Raw genomic sequence first — 21,097 nt, forward strand, 5'->3', positions numbered from 1 at the left:
AACGATGCCGATGCCGATGCCGATATCGGCATGGTCAGAACGGCTATGCTCGCCGCCACTGCTAGGTCAACGTCGGGATGCACAATGTTTAGCATAAGAGTCACTTTAGATTAAGCTGCGAAAATAGTCACCTGCCACAGCGGTCATTGGCTGCGGAGGCCCCACAGAGCGGCAATATAATTTTCTATAAATAAATAGACGACCCACTGGTCATTGGCTGCGGCAGCCCCATAGAGCGGCCCCACTTGTCATTGGCAGCACTGCGTATACAATCAGGAAATAAAACGGCCCACGCGTCAGTGGTAGATGGATGGCTACCCGTCAGCACGAGACGGTCAGAGAGGAACTGCCCTCTATGCAGCCCCACCTCTGTGCAGCCCCACCCATCAGATTAACGGTAACGGTAAGGCCTCTGACCTAACGGCAACCCGCGTCTTCGAGGGGTTTCAAACTAGAGGGAGGGGAAAGCTGAGGAAAAACTAATGAGCTGGGGAAAACTGAGTACAACTAACGAAGCAGGGGCACGAAAATAGAAATCCCTAGTTTCATTCATTCAAAATTAATTTGTTAACAAGGTTGATCAAGTCTTGTTATCAAAACAATTTTATATGAATCAAAACTTTGTATTTTCACAATATGATTATGTTACCTCAATCTTGATGGGCATAGTTCCAATCATGACAATATCATTCTCTTTCTTTGGCTTGGGAAAATGCAAATGAAATTTCCCAATTTGAATAGTATCAACATTAATAGTTGAGTTAGACCATAGTTCCCTTCAATCTTCTTGGGAAAATAAACCGTATGTTCTTTGTCATCAACATTGAAAGTTACTTTTCCTTGGTTGCAATCAATAACAACCCCTGCAGTGTTAAGAAAAGGTATCCCAAGAATAATAGACATATTATCATCTTCAGGCATTTCTAGCACTACAAAGTCAGTTAATATCATAGAATGATGAGCAACTTGAACGGGAACATCTTCACATATACCAACATGAATAGTAGTAGACTTATCAGCCATTTGCAAGGATATACCAGTTGGTATTTTCTAGATCAAGTCTTCTATAGAGAGAAAAAGGCATAACACTAACTCCTGCTCCCAAATCACATAAAGCAGTTCTAACATAATTATTTTTGATGGAGCATGGAATAATGGGTATACCTGGATCACCAAGCTTCTTTGGAACATTACCATTAATAGAATAATTAGCGAGCATAGTGGAGATTTCCTCATTAGGAATCTTCCTTTTATTAGAGACAATATCTTTCATATACTTTGAATAAGGAGGCAATTTAATAGAATCAGTCGAAGAAATTTGCAAAAACAAAGGTTTCATCCATTCACAGAACTTATTATAATGTTCTTCCTCATTTGACTTATGTTTCTTATCAGGAAAAGGCATTGGCTTTTGCACCCAAGGTTCTCTCTCACTACCATGTTTAGTAGCAATGAAATCTTCCTTAGTGTATTTTGTATTCTTAGTATGCTTTTCAGGTTCTTCTTCAATTTCTTCCTTATCGGAAGCATCATTTTTATCATTACCACTTTCAGTTTTAACATCAGAAATAGATATACTATTAGGATCCTTAGTAGGTTCACAGGATTCTACAATAGTTTTATGTTTCTTCTTCTTTTTCTTGAACTTAGTCCTACCATCATTAGCTTATTGAGAATATTGTTCAATTCTCTTTGGATGTTCTTCAAGATATAAAGGATCCTGAGTAGAAACACCACTTCTAGTTCTTATTTCATAAGCATGTTTTTCCTTAGAACCTTTAACTAGCAAATATTTTTGCACTTTAGTGAGCTGATCAATTTGAGTTTGAACCATATGGAAATGTTTAACAACAATTTTAACATCATTAGAGGTTCTTTCCACAATATCATGCAAATTATTGATAGCTCTAGAATTTTCCATTAGGTGATGTTCCACTCTCTTATTAAAATTATCTTGCTTAATAATATAATTATCAAATTCATCCAAGCATTGACCAGGAGGTTTGGAGTAGGGAATATCTCTACTATCAAAATGTTGGAGAGAGTGTACCTCAATAGTGGAAGAACGAGGGATTGGCTTACATAATTCTTCTATAGGTGGTAAATTCTTCACATCTTCAGATTTAATACCCTTCTCCTTAAGAGATTTCGTGGCTTCCCTCATCACTTCATCATTTAATTCAACCATTGCCCTTTTCTTCGGTGTTGCTATTGGCTCCGGTGTAGTCCAATCATCATTTTTTTGCTTATTTTGGCCAATAATTCCTTAGCTTCAGCCTGATTTCTTTTCCTGAAAACACAACCATCCAGGTATGTCCTAGATTCAACGGTTAGTCCATTATAGAATATATCAAGGAGTTCATTTTTAGCTAACAGATGTTTAGGTAGTTCTCTAATTAAAGAACAAAATCTTGCCCATGATTCAGTCAATTTCTCTCATTATACTTGCACAAAGTCAAAGATTTTCTGCAAAGCAGCATGTTGAGCACTAGCAGGGAAATATTTCTGAAAGAAGGCATTAACCAAACCAATAGGACTATCAATAGATCCAGGAGATAAATTATCATACCAAATTTTAGCTGCTCCTTTTAGAGAGAAAGGGAAAATTTTAGTAACAAAATAAGTGCGTATCTTAATATCATCAGAGAATATATTGCTCAGAGTATAGAGTTCATTCATATGTTTTATAGCACTTTCGTTTTCAGTACCACAGAAAGGTTCTTTCTCAAACATAGATATGTAAGATAAATCGAGAGAGAAATCATAATCCTTATCTCTAACATTTATGGGAGATGTGGCAAACTTAGAATCAGAAGACAAATTATACCTAACAGCTCGTCTTGCAAGAGGACTTTTCATAGCACTTGCATCTCTAGTAGCATGACATTCTTCAATGAAGTCATCATCAAGTTCAATATAAGTTTCATCAAGATCATCGCTAGGATTCCCCCTAACTTGAGGTGAACTAACATGTGTAGGAAAGGACCTAACGAACCACTCTTATCAAGCACAGTAGAAGCATCATCAAAATCATCAGGAGCATTATCAGATTCAGCAGAAGTAGCAGTATCATGTGGTGGAGTAAGAAGCTTACTCTTAACAGATGGCGAATCAAGAGCAACATAGGTGTTCAGAGTTGTACCTCTTCTTGTAGTGGATGGAAATATTGGGAACTTCGATTCAGGAGCTTTCCCCATAATGAATAAATTGCAGCGAACAATATCACCTTCAAGTGGGCTTGTAAATAAAGCAATGCTCCCCGGCAACGGCGCCAGAAAATAGTCTTGATGACCCACAAGTATAGGGGATCGCAACAGTCTTCGGGGGAAGTAAAACCCAAATTTATTGCTTCGATATAAGGGGAGCCAAAGAATATTATAAGCTTTAACAGATGAGTTGTCAATTCACCTGCACCTGGAAATAGACTTGCTCGCAACAGTTTATCAGTAGTAACAGTTTTGTAACAGTGGTAGTAGTGAAGTAACAACAGTAATGAAATAAAAACAGCAGTAGCGATGATTGCAGTAGACAACATGATTAAAATATTGTAGGCACAAGGATGGATGAACGGGCGTTGCATGAATGAGAGAGTCCATATAATAGCAAGACATAGGCATTTCAAGTAATAATGATATAAGCATCCTAGTATAATATAACCATAGGCGTGTGTTCCTATTTAATCGTGCGTGCTCGCAATGAGAAACTTGCACGACATCTTTTGTCCTACCAGCCCGTTGCAGTGGGGCCTCAAGAGAAACTAATGGTAATTAAGGTACTCCTTTTAATAGAGTACCGGAGCAAAGCATTAACACTCTGTGAACACACGTAATCCTCACATCATAGCCATCCCCTCCGGTTATCCCAATTTTGTCACTTTGGGGCCTCGGGTTCCGGACAACAATATGTGTATACAACTTGTAGATATGATCAAAAACAATAATTATCATCATGAATCAATAACATGTTCAGATCTGAGATCATGGCACTCGGGCCCAAAGTGACAAGCATTAAGCACAACAAGTTGCAACAATGTCAAAAATAGTAACAGCGGATACTAGGCACTATGCCCATAACAATCTTATAGCTATTACATGACCAATCCCATCCGGTCCCTACCATCCCCTACAGCCTACAGCGGGGAATTACTCACACATGGATGGAGGAATCATGGATGGTTGATGGAGAGGCGTCGGTGATGGCGATTGCGATGATCTCCTCCAAATCCCCGTCCCGGTAGGGTGCCAAAACGGAGTTCCTGGTCCCCGGATTGGGGTTTCTTGTGGCGGCGGAGCAGCGGAACTCTTTCTGGAAAAACATCGAACCATCCTCGGTTTTCAGGTCAGGGGCTTCTTATAGTGCGAAGGAGAGGTCGAGGGGGTGGCCGAGGCGACCATACCACCCCTAGGCGCGGCCAAGGCCTAGCCCGCGCCTAGGGTAGGTGTGGGCCCCTCGTGGTCCCCTCCATCTCGTCTTCTGGCTCCGTGAGTCTTCAGGTGAAATATGAGTTTTGCGATACTTTTCGGGAATTTTCCTGAAAGTTGGATTTCTGCAAAATAACGAGACACCAGAGCAATTCTGCTGAAAACATCGTTAGTTGTATTCAAAACACACAAGATAGAGGGCAAACAACAACAAAAGTGTTCAGGAAAGTAGATACGTTTTGGACATATCAACGACCGCAACCCGCCGCGCGCAGCCTCCGCTGCCGCCTCCACCAATGAACCATCCACCGCCGCCGCCTCCGTCCGCCGACCCATCCGACGCACATACGGTGTTCGAGGAAGTGCCGGATAGGTAAAGAACACTTCTTTTTATCGAAATTTTAGTTTAGATGCATACATAGTTGGAGAACCATGAATTTTATTGCAATGTAGAGTTGATGATGAGGCTTTCAGGGAGGCAATGAAGGTTGGATCTTCGTTTGTGCATGATGACACTGTTGAGGCATGGGAGGAATATGAGGATATCGATGAGGAAGGAGAAGGGTTGATTGAACCGCGCCCTCCCGGTCGATCGGCGAACTACACCATAGCGGAGGACAAGTTGCTTTGCAAGACATGGTTGACAATTGGAGGGGATCCAACAACCGGCACCGATCAAACAAGAGACACCTATTTTATGAGGATTAAGGAGTACTTCGACGCCAACACCACAAGTGGGAACGAGCGAAGCATGCGTTCTCTTCGATCTCGTTGGTTGGGTATCAACACCGATTGCAAAAAGTGGGCGGGCGTGCAAGCCAATGTTGATGTCATTAACCCAAGTGGCACAAATGAGATCGATAGGGTAAGCAATTCTACTACTTTGTTGACCATCTCTATGCACAGTTATTGTGCATATGGCTCATCTATTCTCTTTTGCTTGCTTTGTAGAACTCTATGGCTTAAGGCTTGTTTAGAGATATGGGAAAGAAGAACAAGAAAGGCAACAAGATTCTTGGCAAGCCATTCACCATGCATCATTGCTATGAAGTGCTAGGGAATGAAGAAAAGTGGAAGACCCACGGGAATTTGGATGCGACAACCATGGCCGCCAATGCAACCGGTGAAGCAACAATCATCGATGATGATGATTCAAGTGACGAAGGCAAGAAGAGAAGCTGCACTTCTCACTCGGTGAACAATGCAAAGAGGAATGTGCTTGGTAGGAAGACCGCCAAAGATATGAAGGGAAATAAGGCCGAGGATGATGACATTACCATTGCTATGGAAATGATTGCAAATGAAAGTTTGCAAGCAACTGAAGATAGGAAGGTGGCAAGAAACTTGGAGAAAGAGGCTATGGATGCTATGGAGGCTCGAAGAGCCGCTTTGGAGGAGAGGCTAGCCGCCAACAAGGAGAGGAAGTTGGATTTGGAGGAGAAAAAACAAGCCTATGAGGAGCATCTATGCCTCGTGGAGGAGGAGAGGAAGCTATTCTTGATGGATACTTCCCACATTGATGAAAGGCAAAAGGAGTACATCAACCTTGCTCGCAACGAAGTGTTGGCTAAGAATAGATTGTTGATAGCCAACATGAATACACCCACAGCCAATATGTTTGGAAGAGCCATGTTTGGAGGAGGCATGCCCATGTTTGGAGGAGGCATGGGAGGCATGGCCGGTATGGGAGGCATGCCCGACATGGGAGGCTTTGGAGGCATGTCCGTCATGGGAGGCTTTGGAGGCATGGCCGGCATGGGAGTACCAAGCTATGGATGAGTCTTCGGAGGGACTATGGGAGCATCAGTGAGTGGTTGTATGGAGCCATGAGAGCACCACCGGGAGGATTCGTGGCCTCTATGGATCCTACTATTCCTCCTTCAAGCCAAAGTGTCGATGAAGAAGAAGCAAAAGATGGAGATGGCTTGGAAAAGGAGTCGGTGTGAGGTTCTATCTTCCATTTGTGATATGCAAATTGTACGTTGCACTTTGTGTCCATTTGAACCATATGTTGTGTGTGGTTGTTGAACTACGTGTGTGTGGTTCTTAAACTATGTGATGTGTGTGTTGCACTTTGTGTCCATTTGAACTATGGTAGATCATTTGTTTCATGATTTATGTGAGTATTTGATCTTGTTGAATGCATAGTAGTGTATGAAAGTTGTTTTCTGCCGGCGCGCGCTGTATTTTGGAGCGCTCGGCGGAGAAACATTTTTAGCGCCCGTGCCCGCACTGTATTTTAGAGCATCCGGTGGGGAAAAATTCAGCGTAGAGCACGGTAAACGTTTACAGCACGGTCACAACGACATATAGCGCGCCGAAATGGAGATACTCTAACCCCTTAGAGCATCTCTAACAGAGCCCGAACTCGCGGCCGAAACTGAAAAAGTCCAGCGAGATTAGGGGTTCGGTTCGGAGATGGGCCAAAACGGAGCCCGAACTCGCGGCCTGGCCCGTAAAACGAGTTCCCCCCCCCCCCCCCTTCCCGAGAAATCGAGCGGACGCCCTGTATTAAAAGGGGCCGCGGAGGGGAGTTCGTTTCGTAAACCCTACTCCCCTCCGCCGCTTTCACTCCCGCCGTTGCCGCCTGCCTCCGCTCCGACGAGCGATTCCGGCCCCTCCGACGCCGCTCCGCCGCATCGGCCACCACCCCTCCGTCCGGAATGGGGCTTTAAGATGCGTGGGTAGGGGAGGTGGCCAAATCGGCGACGGAAGATCACCTCGGCATCCGCCGACTGTACGGGCGGAACGCGCCAGGCGGTCGCCGATGGCGCGTGGAAGCGGGCCGGCCGAAAGTGGCCGGAATAAATGGCGCGCCGTCAAGCGCGCGAGGAGGCGGCTGAGGAAGGAGAAGCAGAGGCGCCCCCGCTGCCGGCTCGTGCAGCCCGCCACTGCCGGCGCTGCCCCCGCGCGGCAACGACGATGACGATGCTGACGGGCCGCCTCTAGGCTGCGGGCACCTCCGAGGCGGCGACTGTCGAGGTGGCGGCGCTCATCGTCGCCTAGGAAGAGCCAGCGACCAAAAACCCTCCGCCGACGACATTAAGCGCCCCGGTGACAGTATAGTCACTCAGGGGACTAAATCTAGTCAAAATTAGGTCACTAGTATCAAATGTAGGTCGAATATGCATGTATTTTGCCTCTATTATTGTAAATTATGAACGAATTCAGCTTGATATGATGAAATCGAGTTCAATCGCGAGTTTCGATTTCCCGCGACGTTTGATTTCTGCATTTTCGGTTTCTTTTCTGCACGCTCGCAATTTGTTTTTCGAACTCACTTTTTCGGTTCCGAAAAATAGTTGCTCTGCTCTTAATTCCCATTGCATACTTAAAACTCCCCCAACTGGAATCGTATAGAGCCAGAGCGGGCGAAGCCGGGGCGCCGTCTCCCTCCGTTGCCCCAACGCCTCCTCCGTTGCCCCAGCGCCGCCGTCTCCCTCGCTCTCCACTTCGTCCCAAATCCTTAATTACACTCTCGTTACCTTTCCCCTTGGATTGTACTCCTCCCGAATCAGCAGCCGCCGTTCCCCTAGATTGGACCTCTCGACGACTGTCTCGTTGTCCGCGACGACGACCTGCTCGTCATGTTTGCCGTCGACAATTTAGAGCTCAAGGCGCAGCGGGAGCAGAAGGAGGCGCAAGGCCGGAAGACCGCGTCGCAGGAGGAAGCCGTGAAAAAGGCGGCACCATCGGGGACAAAGGAAAAATTGCGCTTCTGTACCCCCAGCGCTCCTCTTCCACGACCGCAGGACAAGCCATTCGAGCATGCCTTGCTTGAGAAGAGCCCTGATGGTGGTGCGCCTGCCCGTCCCACACACCCACTGGTTAGTAATTTCTGCACATGTCTGTGTTAATCTCACATCATCGCCCATTGTTTCTGATGATTGTGCTTTGAAATTTGTAATACAAATTATGGATGGAAGGTGTCAAAGGAGCAACCATCCTACTGTGAATGAATCATACATAGAGAATTTGAAGCCTTAGGAAGATTGGCAAGTACTGCACGTAGATTGCAAGTTTATGAACAAAGCATTAGAAAGGTTGGCAAGTATTGCACGTAAGCGGCATTGCCAAGTTGTCTGAATGTTTGAAAGTAGAGAGCCTACAACTAGTTTATACATGACCATTAGAATGATTTAGGCTAGGGGAGTTGACTAGATGTGATGCGAAATTGTATCACTGAAACTGGCAAAAGAAAACAACATTTGCTATGGGGAATGGAACGGCAAAATATGCCTTCTCAGCAGTGTCAACAGGTTGATGTCAGTATTATTACTGTTATTTCTTTTAGACAAGTGATGTTGTCCCATTCTGCATGCATATATCAGTTCTAGACAATTACGTTGTAGTGAGCAAACTGCTGCAAGTAGTGGAGTGACATGTCTGTCTAATTCCAGGAAAAACTCCCTGTGGAGCAACTATTTGACAGGCGTGTTCTTGAAAGTCTGCCATTCCATAGGTTTGTATTTCTATTGGCTAACCAATGTATTTGTATTTAAAACTTATTCAAGCAATGCAATTCCATTTTTATGTATTTCAGGCTAAAAGCACATGGATTGAGCGCAAGGCAGCTGTCAGTTCTTGCTGTAAGTATCTTCTTTCCCTGTTTGAAGTGTTTGCAGTTCTTCATGATACTGGCATGTTGACCCTCGATAAGTTTTCTGCACTTCGACGCATACTCATGACATTCTGCTGAAATGAACATGTTGTTAGCTAGTGCCTGTAGATGCCTTGTTATTTTCTACTTTGCTGCTTATAACTCTATATAGATACCCCACCTTAGTGAAAAAACATATCTCAATTTTATTTAAGAAATTATTCTATTTTGTATTTTATGCCTTTGCTTAGCTAATAGCCAGTGCTATACAGCCAGTTAGGACTATCTAATTCCTAGTTAGATGCTGAAATGAAAGCGCTTTCTACCATGACTCAGTTATTTTCAATCACAGGGTCTGTACCAATGGAGAGATAGTGTCGCTCGTGCTGAGGATGTGTGCACTTCTTATATATTACCCGACAAGACTCTACTTGAGATAGGTATTGCTATTTTGCTTATTTCTGTACATATTTTACTTAGCGCATGAGTTAGCTTGACTAATGTAATCCCCCAATTTTGGTTTATAGCAAAGCAGACTCCTGTGACCGCTAGGAGGCTAAGAAGAACAGTGGTATCAGAAAATAAATTTCTTGAGCACCACCTCGGCCATGTCATTACTATCGTCAGGAATGCTGTTGCAAATTCTGATGCTTTTGAAAATATAGCTCAGCAACTACAGAACAAAAGGCTGGAAGAGGTAGTTTTCCTGATTTCACCTAAAAATAATGTTACGTAACTCCTGCTCTGAGGTTACTAAAAAATTCCAGGAATATATTTATGAATACATGATTGATTAAAATTAATTTACTACTTGCCTTTGAAATTGTTGTGGATGCACCCCAACTCTTCCCTAAAAAATATTTGCATGTAAGTTAATTATTAATTATGAATGTTGTGTTCCAGGGACACGTATCAAAAGCCCCCTTCTTTACTCTTATAGTTGATGGATCTTTAGATTATTCAGCTATATGCGGTACTCTCAAGAAGGTTCTGAAGTGGATGGGATTTGATCAGCTCACTGTGCTTATCATGTATAAAATTATACCACTTATTGAAAGTTGTTCTGAAGAACTTTGGCCAGAGTTGGTTGATGATATTCTAGATCCGATCTTCAGCTACTTTCGCACCAATCTTCATAAGTCATGGCGCCTATTTTTGCACAACGGTTCAGTGCAAATTCCTGATAAAACTTCTGACATTTCCTTGTCAAAAGAAGGTGCTTATAAATTTGGATCGAGTCTTATTATCCAATTGACCCGTGCAGCATCAGAATTGCTTGCTGTAATAGCATCTCCAAAGTCAAATGGATGTTCAGAGTTAGTTTGTTCAAGGTCTCTTGTTGGGTAATACTACTAAACTTAACTGTTTATATTTCTGTTAAAATATTTTGGTAGTTGATGGGCTTTTATTTGTGTATTATTTCAAATATGTTGTTTCACTTGTAGGTATGTTCTATGCCGTAGTGTCCCTAGGCTTCCAGTACTGAGTTTAATCTACTACATGTTTGGAGAATGGAAGGATGATGAAGCAAAGATGACGTCAGTTTCATTTTGTTATGAAGTCATACAAGTTGCTACTGCTGCACATCTTGATGACGCGTTATCTTTTATCAAAGATGATGTGATTCCTCTTCTCATTCGGTGTTTAGCTTTCAAGTCAAGTTTGAAAAACACTCAACTTGATGTTCTTAAAGAGCTTTGTCGTGAGGCATTTCGTTGTGTTCAAAATCCAAGTCAGGTAATTAATCAGTACAATTTAAGTTCGTGTTTTATGTTTATATCTTCCCTTTTGTAGCAATGATCTATCAAATATGAATGTTTGTTCGATTGGATAACATTTTTCTGAGATTTATCGGGGAAAGAAAATATAGGAATCACCAAAAGAGATATTTAAATTTTAGGATTTATTGGGAAAGGAAATAGAGGAACACTGAAGAAATCTTCAAATTTCAGGGTTTAATGAATGAAGAAAAACACAATGAAACCATTGACAAAGTCTTTGAAAGTTGGTTGACAGAGCAAATTTCTCATTGTACAAACGCACCATCGCATGAAGTCTCGATTTGGAAGGTATATTGCCTCTCGCTCTCCTTTGATGTTGATATATTTCTCATTCCTCCTCACTTGATATTAATTCTCTACGTACTTTACATAGCATGAAATGATTTCTCTTTTTATCAGTTTTCCTTATTTTGCGCTCACATCAGGTTGAAGAAGAGTTTAGGGAATATATTGCAGCTTATGTCGACATGTTGCATCAAGTGAATGAAATGGAGGACTGCCTGGAGGTAAATTCTTTATTGATTCAATACTTCACCCCTAAATTTCCATATAGTAATCTGAGATTCGCAAAACTTTGTTTACTTACAGTGTGATTATTCTTCTCCGTTGGATCTCTTTGATAAATTAAAACCTGATTTTAAATCCAAACATGGTATTGATAGCGCCGCTCATGATTACGTCTGGACCATGTTAAATATTTTGTCGGTAAGTTTATTAACATTACTATCGGTGCTACTTTTATTCTGTACCCAACACTGTTATTTTTTACCATGCATATATGACAGTGGAATGGGCCACTATGGTATGTGGCACGTGATTTCAGTATGTAAATTTTAACTGGGTTTCAGTATAATTCCGAGTAGTATACTGTGTGAAAACTAAGAGCTCCAATGAATTTTATTATGTATATTAAAAAATGTTAAACAAGTATAAGTAATATCATCTAAGTTGTGTGGATGTACTATCAGAAGAAAATACTCCCTCTGATTCTAATTAATTGATTCCACTTTGTCTAGATACGGATGTATGTAGATGCGTTTGTTGACTCGATACATCTGTATCTAGACAAAGTTGAATCAATTAATTTGGATCGGAGGAAGTACATTTTTTCACATATATCAATATGTTGCCTAATGATTATTTTATTTTGTTACTCCTGAAGCGGAAAATGTCTGTAAAGCATTGGCAGAGACGGAATGAACAAATGTTTCAATTTTTTTGTGGACTCTTCGATTTTAAACCTTATCTTCAGGTAATTGTTCCATTTTTTATCTTTAAAATGAGTTAAAAGTGTTACAAGGTGAGTTAAGATATGTGTAAAACATGCAGCATTCAAGTTATGACGACAGTATGGTGGAACATGTGAAAAATTTAGAGGGATATCCTGGTCTTGCTGATTTTCTTAGGGTATCTGCTCTTGAGGTGAGAATTTTCGTACTCTGATGCATATTATTGAGGATTACTCTAATCACTCTCCTTCCTCAGGAGTTCTGTGAAATGTTGCTGTTGTGGGAGCCTCAATTCCATCCTATGATCCGTAAGGTGGGTAACATGAGGAAACTTTTAGAGCTAATGTTGCTATGTTCTTCGTCAATTTCTAATTAAATTCTAATTGATTACACAGGGCCACGAACATGTGCTTAGGGAAATACTTCATCGTTCGACTTATCTGGAAAACATAACTTATCTGCAGGTATCCCCCCCCCCCCCGCGGTGTGTTCACAGTTTGTGAAATATATACTTACATATGAGTTTTCCTCTTTTCAGCCATTGCAACCAGCTATAGGAGATTTTCCGGTGCATTTGGTAACTTACGCAAGAAATTATATTGACAACATGAACAAAACGGTATACATTCACTCCTTTCTAAAACCCTCGTCATCCACACACATGCGTGCTCTACAGAACTATTTTTCTTAGTGCCTGTTTTATATGGCAATTAAATTATTTGTTACCTTTTATTGTAATTAGTTGAGCAAAGTCTTCGTTCTGCATTTAGTGCATTATTTCATATGCAACACCTCTTTTATTAGATGGTCAACTGGAATATATTTATTAGTGTACATGATTGAGAGGAAACTACGAAAAGAGAAAAGAAAACAGATGCAACATATCTGACCTTTTGGAACTTACAGCATACAGAAGAGCTTTTTTGTTACCTTCTGTAATGTATTTGTGTGAACCTTTCTTTACCCATCTCACTAGTAAGATTTCTAACCTAACATAATTCTGTAACCTCTCCCTTCCAAAATACTGCTTGACAGATACATGTTTTCTTTTGACCAATATTTAAGACTTCTAACCTGACATAATTATGTAACCTCTTCCTTACAAATACAGCTTGGCAGATACATGTTTTCTTTTGGCCAATATTTAACAGGATTGTTGTTGCCAAAACAAAGTGGTCTGTCGTTTTTTCAGGCTTTCATTATTTTCACAAGAAAAATTCCAATATATTACTGCTCTGGCTACATTTAGTATATCACAAAATTATTTCTCTTTTCAGTACCATGTTGCAAAAGAACAAGCAAGATTGCATGAAAAGTTTGATGCACATTTGGCTTCAGGTGCGTTAGATCAGCATATCTACAAGGTTAGTTCTTCAATTGTTGCAACAATGCCCTATTTATATGTGCCTGCATACATATTGCCTCATTAACTTGTATTTTGAGGTTCACAGGATGATGCACTGAATGCTGTTCTTGATGATAATCTCTTACCCACACAATTTTCAGTTCTGGATCATGATCTCATTAAGTTGTCTTTTGAGGTGCTCACTAATAGATTGACCTTATTTATGAATCATATTTTCATGGAAATGCATTCATCACATATTTCTATCTTGCTACAGCGAAGAGCTAAATTTATGGACATGCAATATCAACTAAATTCATATTACAAATGTGTTCAAGATGCTATTAATGACGAGCAGGTGCGCTTTCTATTTGTTCTACTTGTCCTTGAATTTGCTGTAGCTACTTGTAGTTTATGTTTATCGGGTTACTTGTGTTGCTGATTCTACATTGTTAGTCATATGGTATGAAGGTCATTTGCATGTACTCCGTAGTTTTAATGGAAAATCCCCCCCCCCCCCCCCTCTCTCTCTCTCTCTCTCTCTCTCTCTCTCTCTCTCATGTATCTACTGCAATAGCGCAATGCTATAAGGACACATCTGTTGCTGCATGCTTGCTCCCGTGTCAATGGTTTCTTCTAATTCAAGAGGCGGTGTGTTCTGAAGGTGGACAAACTACTTAAGGCATGGCACCAGTCTATAAACACTGTTTGACTAAATTTAGTCATGCCTCGAATCAGCTTAATAAATTACTATGAACCTTTAAATGGATTTTGGAAATTGCTAACAAAAAATGTCAGCAGTCTTGTCAATTGGTGCACAAAGAAATATTGCCATGGGCTATTTGAGTGTGATGCTGCATAGGATCTTCAAATAGGAGATAGTAATTCTACATGAGAACATGTGAATAGTACCTATTAATTTGGTCAGCAATTCTACATATTTCCATCCAGAAATCATGCATGTGAACATAATCCTAACTAGAAGATCTGTGTATTTTAAATCTCAAGCATATGTGCTAACACCCATCCACATGAGCATCCACCTAACAGCAAGCATGCAACATTTCATTATCACAACAAGCTTGCAGATACATCATACATACATCCAAGAAGAATACATTTCGTTATCACAACAAGCTTGCAGATACATCATACATACATCCAAGAAGAATACAATAAACTCCAAACGAATGACAGGTGTCATTCTGATCTCAGTTGCAAACAACCGAAATTACATTGTCATTAATTGGATTGGACGCGCTATTTGACCCCCATGTCGCAGAATATTTATTCTGTATTCCACCCTGTTTCTTTCTTTGCAACAGTATACTCCCTCCGTCTCAATGGAGGTGGTGCCCTTGCTATGCATGTCCAAACTTTGACCACTAATTTGATCAGTTAAATATTTGTCGATTGTTACAAAATATTATATCGTTAGAAAATTTATTCAAATACGAATTCAATGGTATAACATGCATATCATATATTTTATGTTTAGTTGGTCAAATCAATGGTCAAGCTCAAATCTCGAAAAACGTGTGCGCCACCTAAAGTGGGACATAGGGAGTATAATTTTTTACATCATGTAAAAATTTTCTTACTTCGGAAATCAAGGAGAATATAATTATAGGCTTGACATTTTTTGTTTGTTTACGTGACGTACAAAATATACTACGCAAAATACATATTTTTATATCTTTTTACACAGTAATGACTCCTACACTGTATTTATGTCGATTTTTTTTGTTGTGAGTCAATATGAATGTAATTATATAAAAAACATAATTTAATGAATGTAATAACGTAAAAATATGCTGGGTGCAAAATAACTTCTCTGCACCCAAATAGCGGCTGTATTTGATTAGATTCCTCAAAAAGAAAAGAAATTAAGTTCCTTAAAAATAATATTGCCATTAGTTTCACCATCCAAAACAAAATTGGAGCCTGCTTACATACGGCCATGTGGTGCACCTCCTTGCCGTCCAAACACCATCCTTCTCAGCCATACAGGTTCTAACATAACCAAGATTTGCAGAAAAAACAAGATAGGGATGCTACATCTGCTCTACGGGGTTCGCCTTGCTCCTGCTTGGTTTGACATCAGAGCGTTAGTTGCTAGCATGAGCGCTGGCCACGGGTGGACTGAAGCAGAGGAAACAGTCGGGGAGGCAGAAGACAAGTGGCTGGCGGCGGCTGCAGCGTAGGGGGGTTGTTGGAGTTGATGTGCTGAACGGCGACGCCCACGTTTAGATACAGGGATGGTGGTGGTGGGTACACATAGCCAGTCCCCTCTGCTGAATGTCCAATGAAGAGAAACCGAGAGGCAGATGTGGCGTCTTGGGAGGACGTGTTTGTGCCTGCAGCTAGGTTTGGACTTTGGAAAATTCAATGGGTTATGTGCAAATTGGAATGGTCGCAAGAAGTGCTTGTTTTTTATAGACGTGCAGAGGAGGGACCATTTCCGGCTTGGAAAATCAGGAAGGATTGGCGTGAGGAGATAATGTACTACCACCACAATCACCAACTCCCATTCAATAGTCAAGAAGATTTATCTGCTGCGTGTAGGAGCCAGAAAATTGAAGTACTATATTATACCCAACGTTCCAAGATTGAAAAGCAATTAGATAAATTAAATGATGTTTGTATGACACAAAAATGAAATCCACCTACCACCACCATCACCAACTCCCATTCAATAGTCAAGAAGATTAATCTGTTGCGTGTACATAGGAGTCGCTAAATCGAAGTACTATATTATACCTAATCTTCCAAGATTCAAGAGCAATCAGATTAATTAAATGTTATTTGTGTGACACAGAAGTGAAATCATTGGATTGGTATCCAAAACCATCTTTACTTCCGACCTGTGCTTAATTTTCCTTGGAAGATGTTGGCTTCAGTACAATAGGCATTTTACTTGTAATGAGCCAAATCTACTGCTTGACTATACAAGCCGATTCATACGGGCATGCCGATCTTGTAGACTAGTTATTATCTAGACATTCTTCTGAAGAACATATGCTATTTACCTGCCACACAACAGTTAGTAATGGCTTTGAAAAAGGTTCAAATTTTATGGAATTATGTTATGGGCAGTCAAGCTGTATATGGAATATTAAAATCTTGTAGGATTTAGATTACATGAAACTTTTCTTTGGAAACTCCACTAGATAAAAGGTTCATGCAGACTTTTGATACCGTATGTGTTCTTTTAATTAGTGCCCCAAGAAAACTGCAGTGGTGTGCGGCGACTCTGACATGATTTTTCTTATTTATCTCTTGATTTAATGCCGTGTTTTATTAGTTTTCCGTTCCCTTAGTTTGACTAAATCGCCTCCCAAACCAACGGCAGTCTTCAGCGATTTTGAACCCTGATCTTGATTGCTCAATCGGGATCCAGGTTAATGGGGGGTTGGAGTGAATCCAGTAATTATGGTTTGTACGCATGGGCAGGCTTCTGCCATTGGTCATGTGTGGCTGTGTATGAATTGATTTCATTTTGCTTGAAATCTGCATAATGTCACCTTAAAACAAATTAGTAACCAAACATCATCTGAAAGTGTTTTCATCTTACACGTGACTGGAGGCTAAAATGGTTCACAATTCAGTTTTTAATGGACTTGATTAGTTTGATAATACGTGAGCTGCTCTTAGATAATATGAAAAGTGAGAAAACAATACAAGGACCTAGAGGGCAATCTATTGTACACCCTCTGCCCCAAAATAACTTGCTCAACGTTTTCTGGAGATGTATCTACACACTAAAAACATGTAGACAGACTTGATCCACTTATTTTGGGAGGGAGGGAGTATTTTTCTACTTGTAAGTAGCTCAGAAAGGTATCTATTTGTTGTCATTTATTCTCCAGATTTAGCATCTGGAATCTTTGTTCCATCCAACTTGTATTGGCTTGTAACCTATGCAATCCAGTTATGCACTTGCATGCTTTTTCTTATCCATTTGATTGTGGATGCATCAACTTTCAGCTGAGAGTTGGACTTCAAAGTTTGATTGTTGAGCTGGACGATAAAGGTTTTTTTTGCATTGCCGATGATGCTACCGATTCGGTACTTGTCCCATCAATGAACTCTTTATAGTTGCTAGTACAAATGCTCGACCTAGTTCTGTAACGTCTGCATTGTTGTTGCGTGCTTGATTTTGTAGGACAATGAATCTCACTTTTCAGAACTTGTGGCTGCATTCAAGAAGCAAGTTTTCACATCGTTTCAGCTTCCAGACTATTATGTTATTCGTGGAATTATGGTCTGATCTCTTATGTCAACACTTTTTGTGCTTCAAATAATTGGTGAACCTTAATTGAATATTCTATAAATGCTAGGATTATCGAGCAATGTCACTTATGATTAGCTCATGCTGCTCATGGCTCGATGCTTTTGAAGAGGTAGGACATTTAATCACTTGGATATTGTTTCATGTTTTATATTGGCTCTTTTAATTTTATCTTGATTATTTGTCCACCTTAGGTTGTCGGTGATGCTTATCGTAGGTGGATGCTTAAAAGTCACCTGGTACCGAGCTATGCCTTTTTTTCACAATTTAATTGCTAGCGGTGTACAAGTGTTGCTGATTTCTTTTGTATTCGATCAGTTTTGGATGGACACAAGATACTATAAGCACCACTACTATGATGTCATTCAACAACCATTCGAAAAGGTCAGATACTTCTGATATGCTACCCTGGTTACTAATTTCCTTAAATGTTCATAGATGCTGCATACCTTGTATTTCTATTATAGTAACTAATATAGAGAATGTTCGTAATACTACTTAGCAGCTAGCAATGAAAGGTGATTTAGTATTTCAAAACATTATCGGACTTCACAAGGTATTTTTCTTTTGTAGCATACCCTCAATCCTTGTGGATTTCGTTTTGTGTGTATCCTCAGTTCTTACAGATACTATGATTTGACAAACCTCTTCACTGTGTGGAACTGAATTGGGAAGGCCTAAAGTAAGATACTTAACACATGGCACCCATTTGATCCCCTAAAGCACCCGCCCCCTCCTCCCGGGCTTGACAATTTAAGGTGGTCGAAACAGATGAGTTCCGTTCATCTTTTCCATCGATGATGACGAGAGGTGACCTGGAAAAGCATCGACTTCTCAAGGGAGCATGTGGGTCAACATATTGCCGCTTGCCTGCCGGCGCTGTTCGTGAGGGGTAGCGCGAGTAGGGATTTTCCCTTTACAGAGTCTAGATACTATCCTACTACGACTAACAATTCCTTGCCTAACCCTGATTGGATTGACACATCTGCGGTCTAGGGCTGCGAGGCTCTATCTGGATTCAGGTCGATCCCCATGCCTATAGGGGATACCCTGTATAACTTGACCATGGTCCATTGCTGATGTTTAGTGCACATAGCAAACGTGCAGATAGGTCCATTATAGTCTCACTGTCGGTGAAGTCGGATGACAGCGAACATTCGATCATCACGATGATGGGCAGGATAGCAGCAGTGTGACGTTCTGACGTGACAGCATTGAGTACTGGAAAGAACAAACCCTTAGGAACGAGGAGTTGAACGATTGTTGGGTCGGGCACCCTAAGATGAGATGTATTCATGAGTCTACCCCCAGTTTAGTTATTTTTGCCAGTTTTGTGGGCTAGCCAGCTTTGAATGAGTTGTGCAAGCATGGACCTGAATATTGATATGTCAGATTCATGAAACTTATGAACCTAATTGATGCATCCATGAAGTTTAGGGCTATTTACTCATTTGAGACAGGTTGGGCCAAACATAAGAACAGAAGACAGACGATTTACACATTTGAGAAAGTAATACCTGCAAATCCATCTTTAGATTCATTTGGTTGCCATGGTAGTGATGGACAACCATATTTCTTATCTAATGTTCTTGATATCACTAAGATTTTACCATCGAATTGGTTTAGGTGATTACCTTTTTTAGAGACAGTATTATATTCTCAATTTGTAATACTCTGTAGTCTTTTTTGACATGCATTTTGTGCCATTATTTCCTACTTCGCTTTGTTGCAGCACTTCTGAAGTAAACCGTATTCTGACATTATTTATCCTTTTGTTTGCCATCAGATATGGAAGAAGGATCATAAAAAAAAAAAAGACATGGAAGAAGGAATAACAGATTCAACCATGGAGTAGATTGGATGGACTAGGGTTGACAGTATGCTGCTACATTATCCTAGTTAGGTTGAAGTGGCCTCTTTCCTTTAGGCAAGAAAATAGCAGAGGTTGTGTAAATAAGAAGGGCAATCCTAAAAACTATAAATAAGATACACATATTCATACTACACCCAGGTGTAGTTACACCCACACGTGTTTCTCATAATCTAGAGAGTATCTATCATACTGGATAGTATGTACATGTAGTATGAAGTATATAAAACTATTTTGGAAGTATATATACTACTTTGTAGGCAGTATGTATATTTTTTTACGTAGACTCAATTTTTACGTATACATATGCATGTATTTCGGATATATAGTGCAAATTATGGGTTCACTTACATTTTTTTTCACCAAATTTGGTTTGGAGTATCTTAGATATAGTATACGAACATACTCAAACCGATAAAGGATCGTATATACTTCCGTACGGGAGTATATAGATATGGGTGTAACTACACCCAGGGGTAGGAAGTATTTATCCTATATATATATATATATATATATATATATATATATATATATTAATTCAACCGGTGGTTTGGGCGGGTTACTGAACCCAGCCCGCCCAACACAGTTTCAGCTAGGGTTGAAAATAAAACGGAAACGGACAGAAACATGCTTTATCGTTTTTGTTTTCATCTATCTTGTCGTAATTGAAAATGGAATCGGAAACCCCGGAAACGAATATAAAAACGAAAATCATCGGATATGAATACAGAACAGATACATACGTTACGAAAATGGATATCTGCCACAACACAATGCGGCATAATACCTTAATTTGTAGCTTGAAAGACACACATAAATAAAATGATAATAAGACAAAAATATGTCACTTAACTCCGACTAAGCGGCAATTCAACATAAAGTAACACACATAGTTTAACGGCTGCATGCACACGCAATTGTACAAAGTGATTAGGGTTAAGAGTAATTAGTGGACTTGATACTTGGTCAAGCCCAGTTTCATGTGTAAATGTAGGTCTACTAAATGCACGGGCCTCTCTAGGTTATGTTTCCGGAAACTTTCCGGAGTTCCATGGCGCTTCCAACTCGACGGCGAATGCCTCCTCTCCTGGAGGTTGGTGATGCGTGGGTCTGGAGGTTGGTGATGTGTGGGGAATCGTCGGGGATGAGGTGCGCCGCGAGGAACTCCGCCAAGGCTTGACCCTTGACTGCCTTGTAGGATCCGCGCTTGCAATGAGCTGGATTTGGAGTGCTAGCATGTAGTGCCTCAACTTCTTTAGTGTGAATATGAGCGTCAAGCATAACTTCTCTATTGGAGAGTAGTTGCGCTCAGCACCCACCATGGTGCGGCTCAAGTAGTAGCAAGCCACCTCATTTCCTTCATCATTGTGTTGAGCGAGTAGGGCGCCTATCGAAGTAGGTTGCGCTGCAATGTATGTAAAGAATAAGAGGGCACCCTTTCACAGGAGCTGCCAAAACAGGTGGGTTAAGCAAATAGTTGTTGATGTCGTCGAAGCCTCTTTGACATCCTTCATCCCACACGAACGGATCTCCTTTCTTCATGAGACATGAGAAGGGCTG

The 21,097-nt window shown here is 40.8% G+C and overlaps 1 protein-coding gene across 2 annotated transcripts; it reads left to right on the forward strand.

Annotated features, from left to right (window-relative positions):
• The first annotated feature begins 7,785 nt into the window (after positions 1-7,785).
• Positions 7,786-19,782, forward strand: LOC127332157 (uncharacterized). Of its 2 annotated transcripts, XM_051358416.2 has the most exons (24): positions 7,786-8,248; positions 8,822-8,883; positions 8,965-9,010; positions 9,374-9,461; positions 9,549-9,718; positions 9,925-10,364; positions 10,467-10,758; positions 10,974-11,090; positions 11,228-11,308; positions 11,391-11,507; positions 11,965-12,054; positions 12,132-12,224; positions 12,288-12,344; positions 12,427-12,495; positions 12,570-12,650; positions 13,309-13,395; positions 13,483-13,572; positions 13,654-13,734; positions 17,364-17,444; positions 17,542-17,640; positions 17,717-17,779; positions 17,862-17,906; positions 17,986-18,051; positions 19,454-19,782. In XM_051358416.2, the coding sequence occupies exons 1-24, from the start codon at positions 8,009-8,011 to the stop codon at positions 19,520-19,522; spliced, it is 2,724 nt and encodes a 907-aa protein (XP_051214376.1). In that variant the 5' UTR covers positions 7,786-8,008; the 3' UTR covers positions 19,523-19,782. The 2 variants fall into 2 exon arrangements, with proteins under 2 accessions (XP_051214376.1, XP_051214377.1); XM_051358417.1 differs by lacking the exon at positions 11,391-11,507.
• The last annotated feature ends 1,315 nt before the right edge of the window (positions 19,783-21,097 follow it).

Source organism: Lolium perenne, chromosome 4 (genome assembly GCF_019359855.2).
Source record: "Lolium perenne isolate Kyuss_39 chromosome 4, Kyuss_2.0, whole genome shotgun sequence".
Taxonomy (NCBI): domain Eukaryota; kingdom Viridiplantae; phylum Streptophyta; class Magnoliopsida; order Poales; family Poaceae; genus Lolium; species Lolium perenne.

Excerpts from the sequence above, each read along its gene's own strand:
- LOC127332157 (XM_051358416.2), top strand. The coding sequence starts at position 8,009 with ATGTTTGCCGTCGACAATTTAGAGCTCAAGGCGCAGCGGGAGCAGAAG. Across the intron at positions 11,091-11,227 it reads ATGAAGTCTCGATTTGGAAG|GTTGAAGAAGAGTTTAGGGA; the intron begins GTATATTGCCTC and ends CGCTCACATCAG. Across the intron at positions 12,651-13,308 it reads TTGACAACATGAACAAAACG|TACCATGTTGCAAAAGAACA; the intron begins GTATACATTCAC and ends TTCTCTTTTCAG.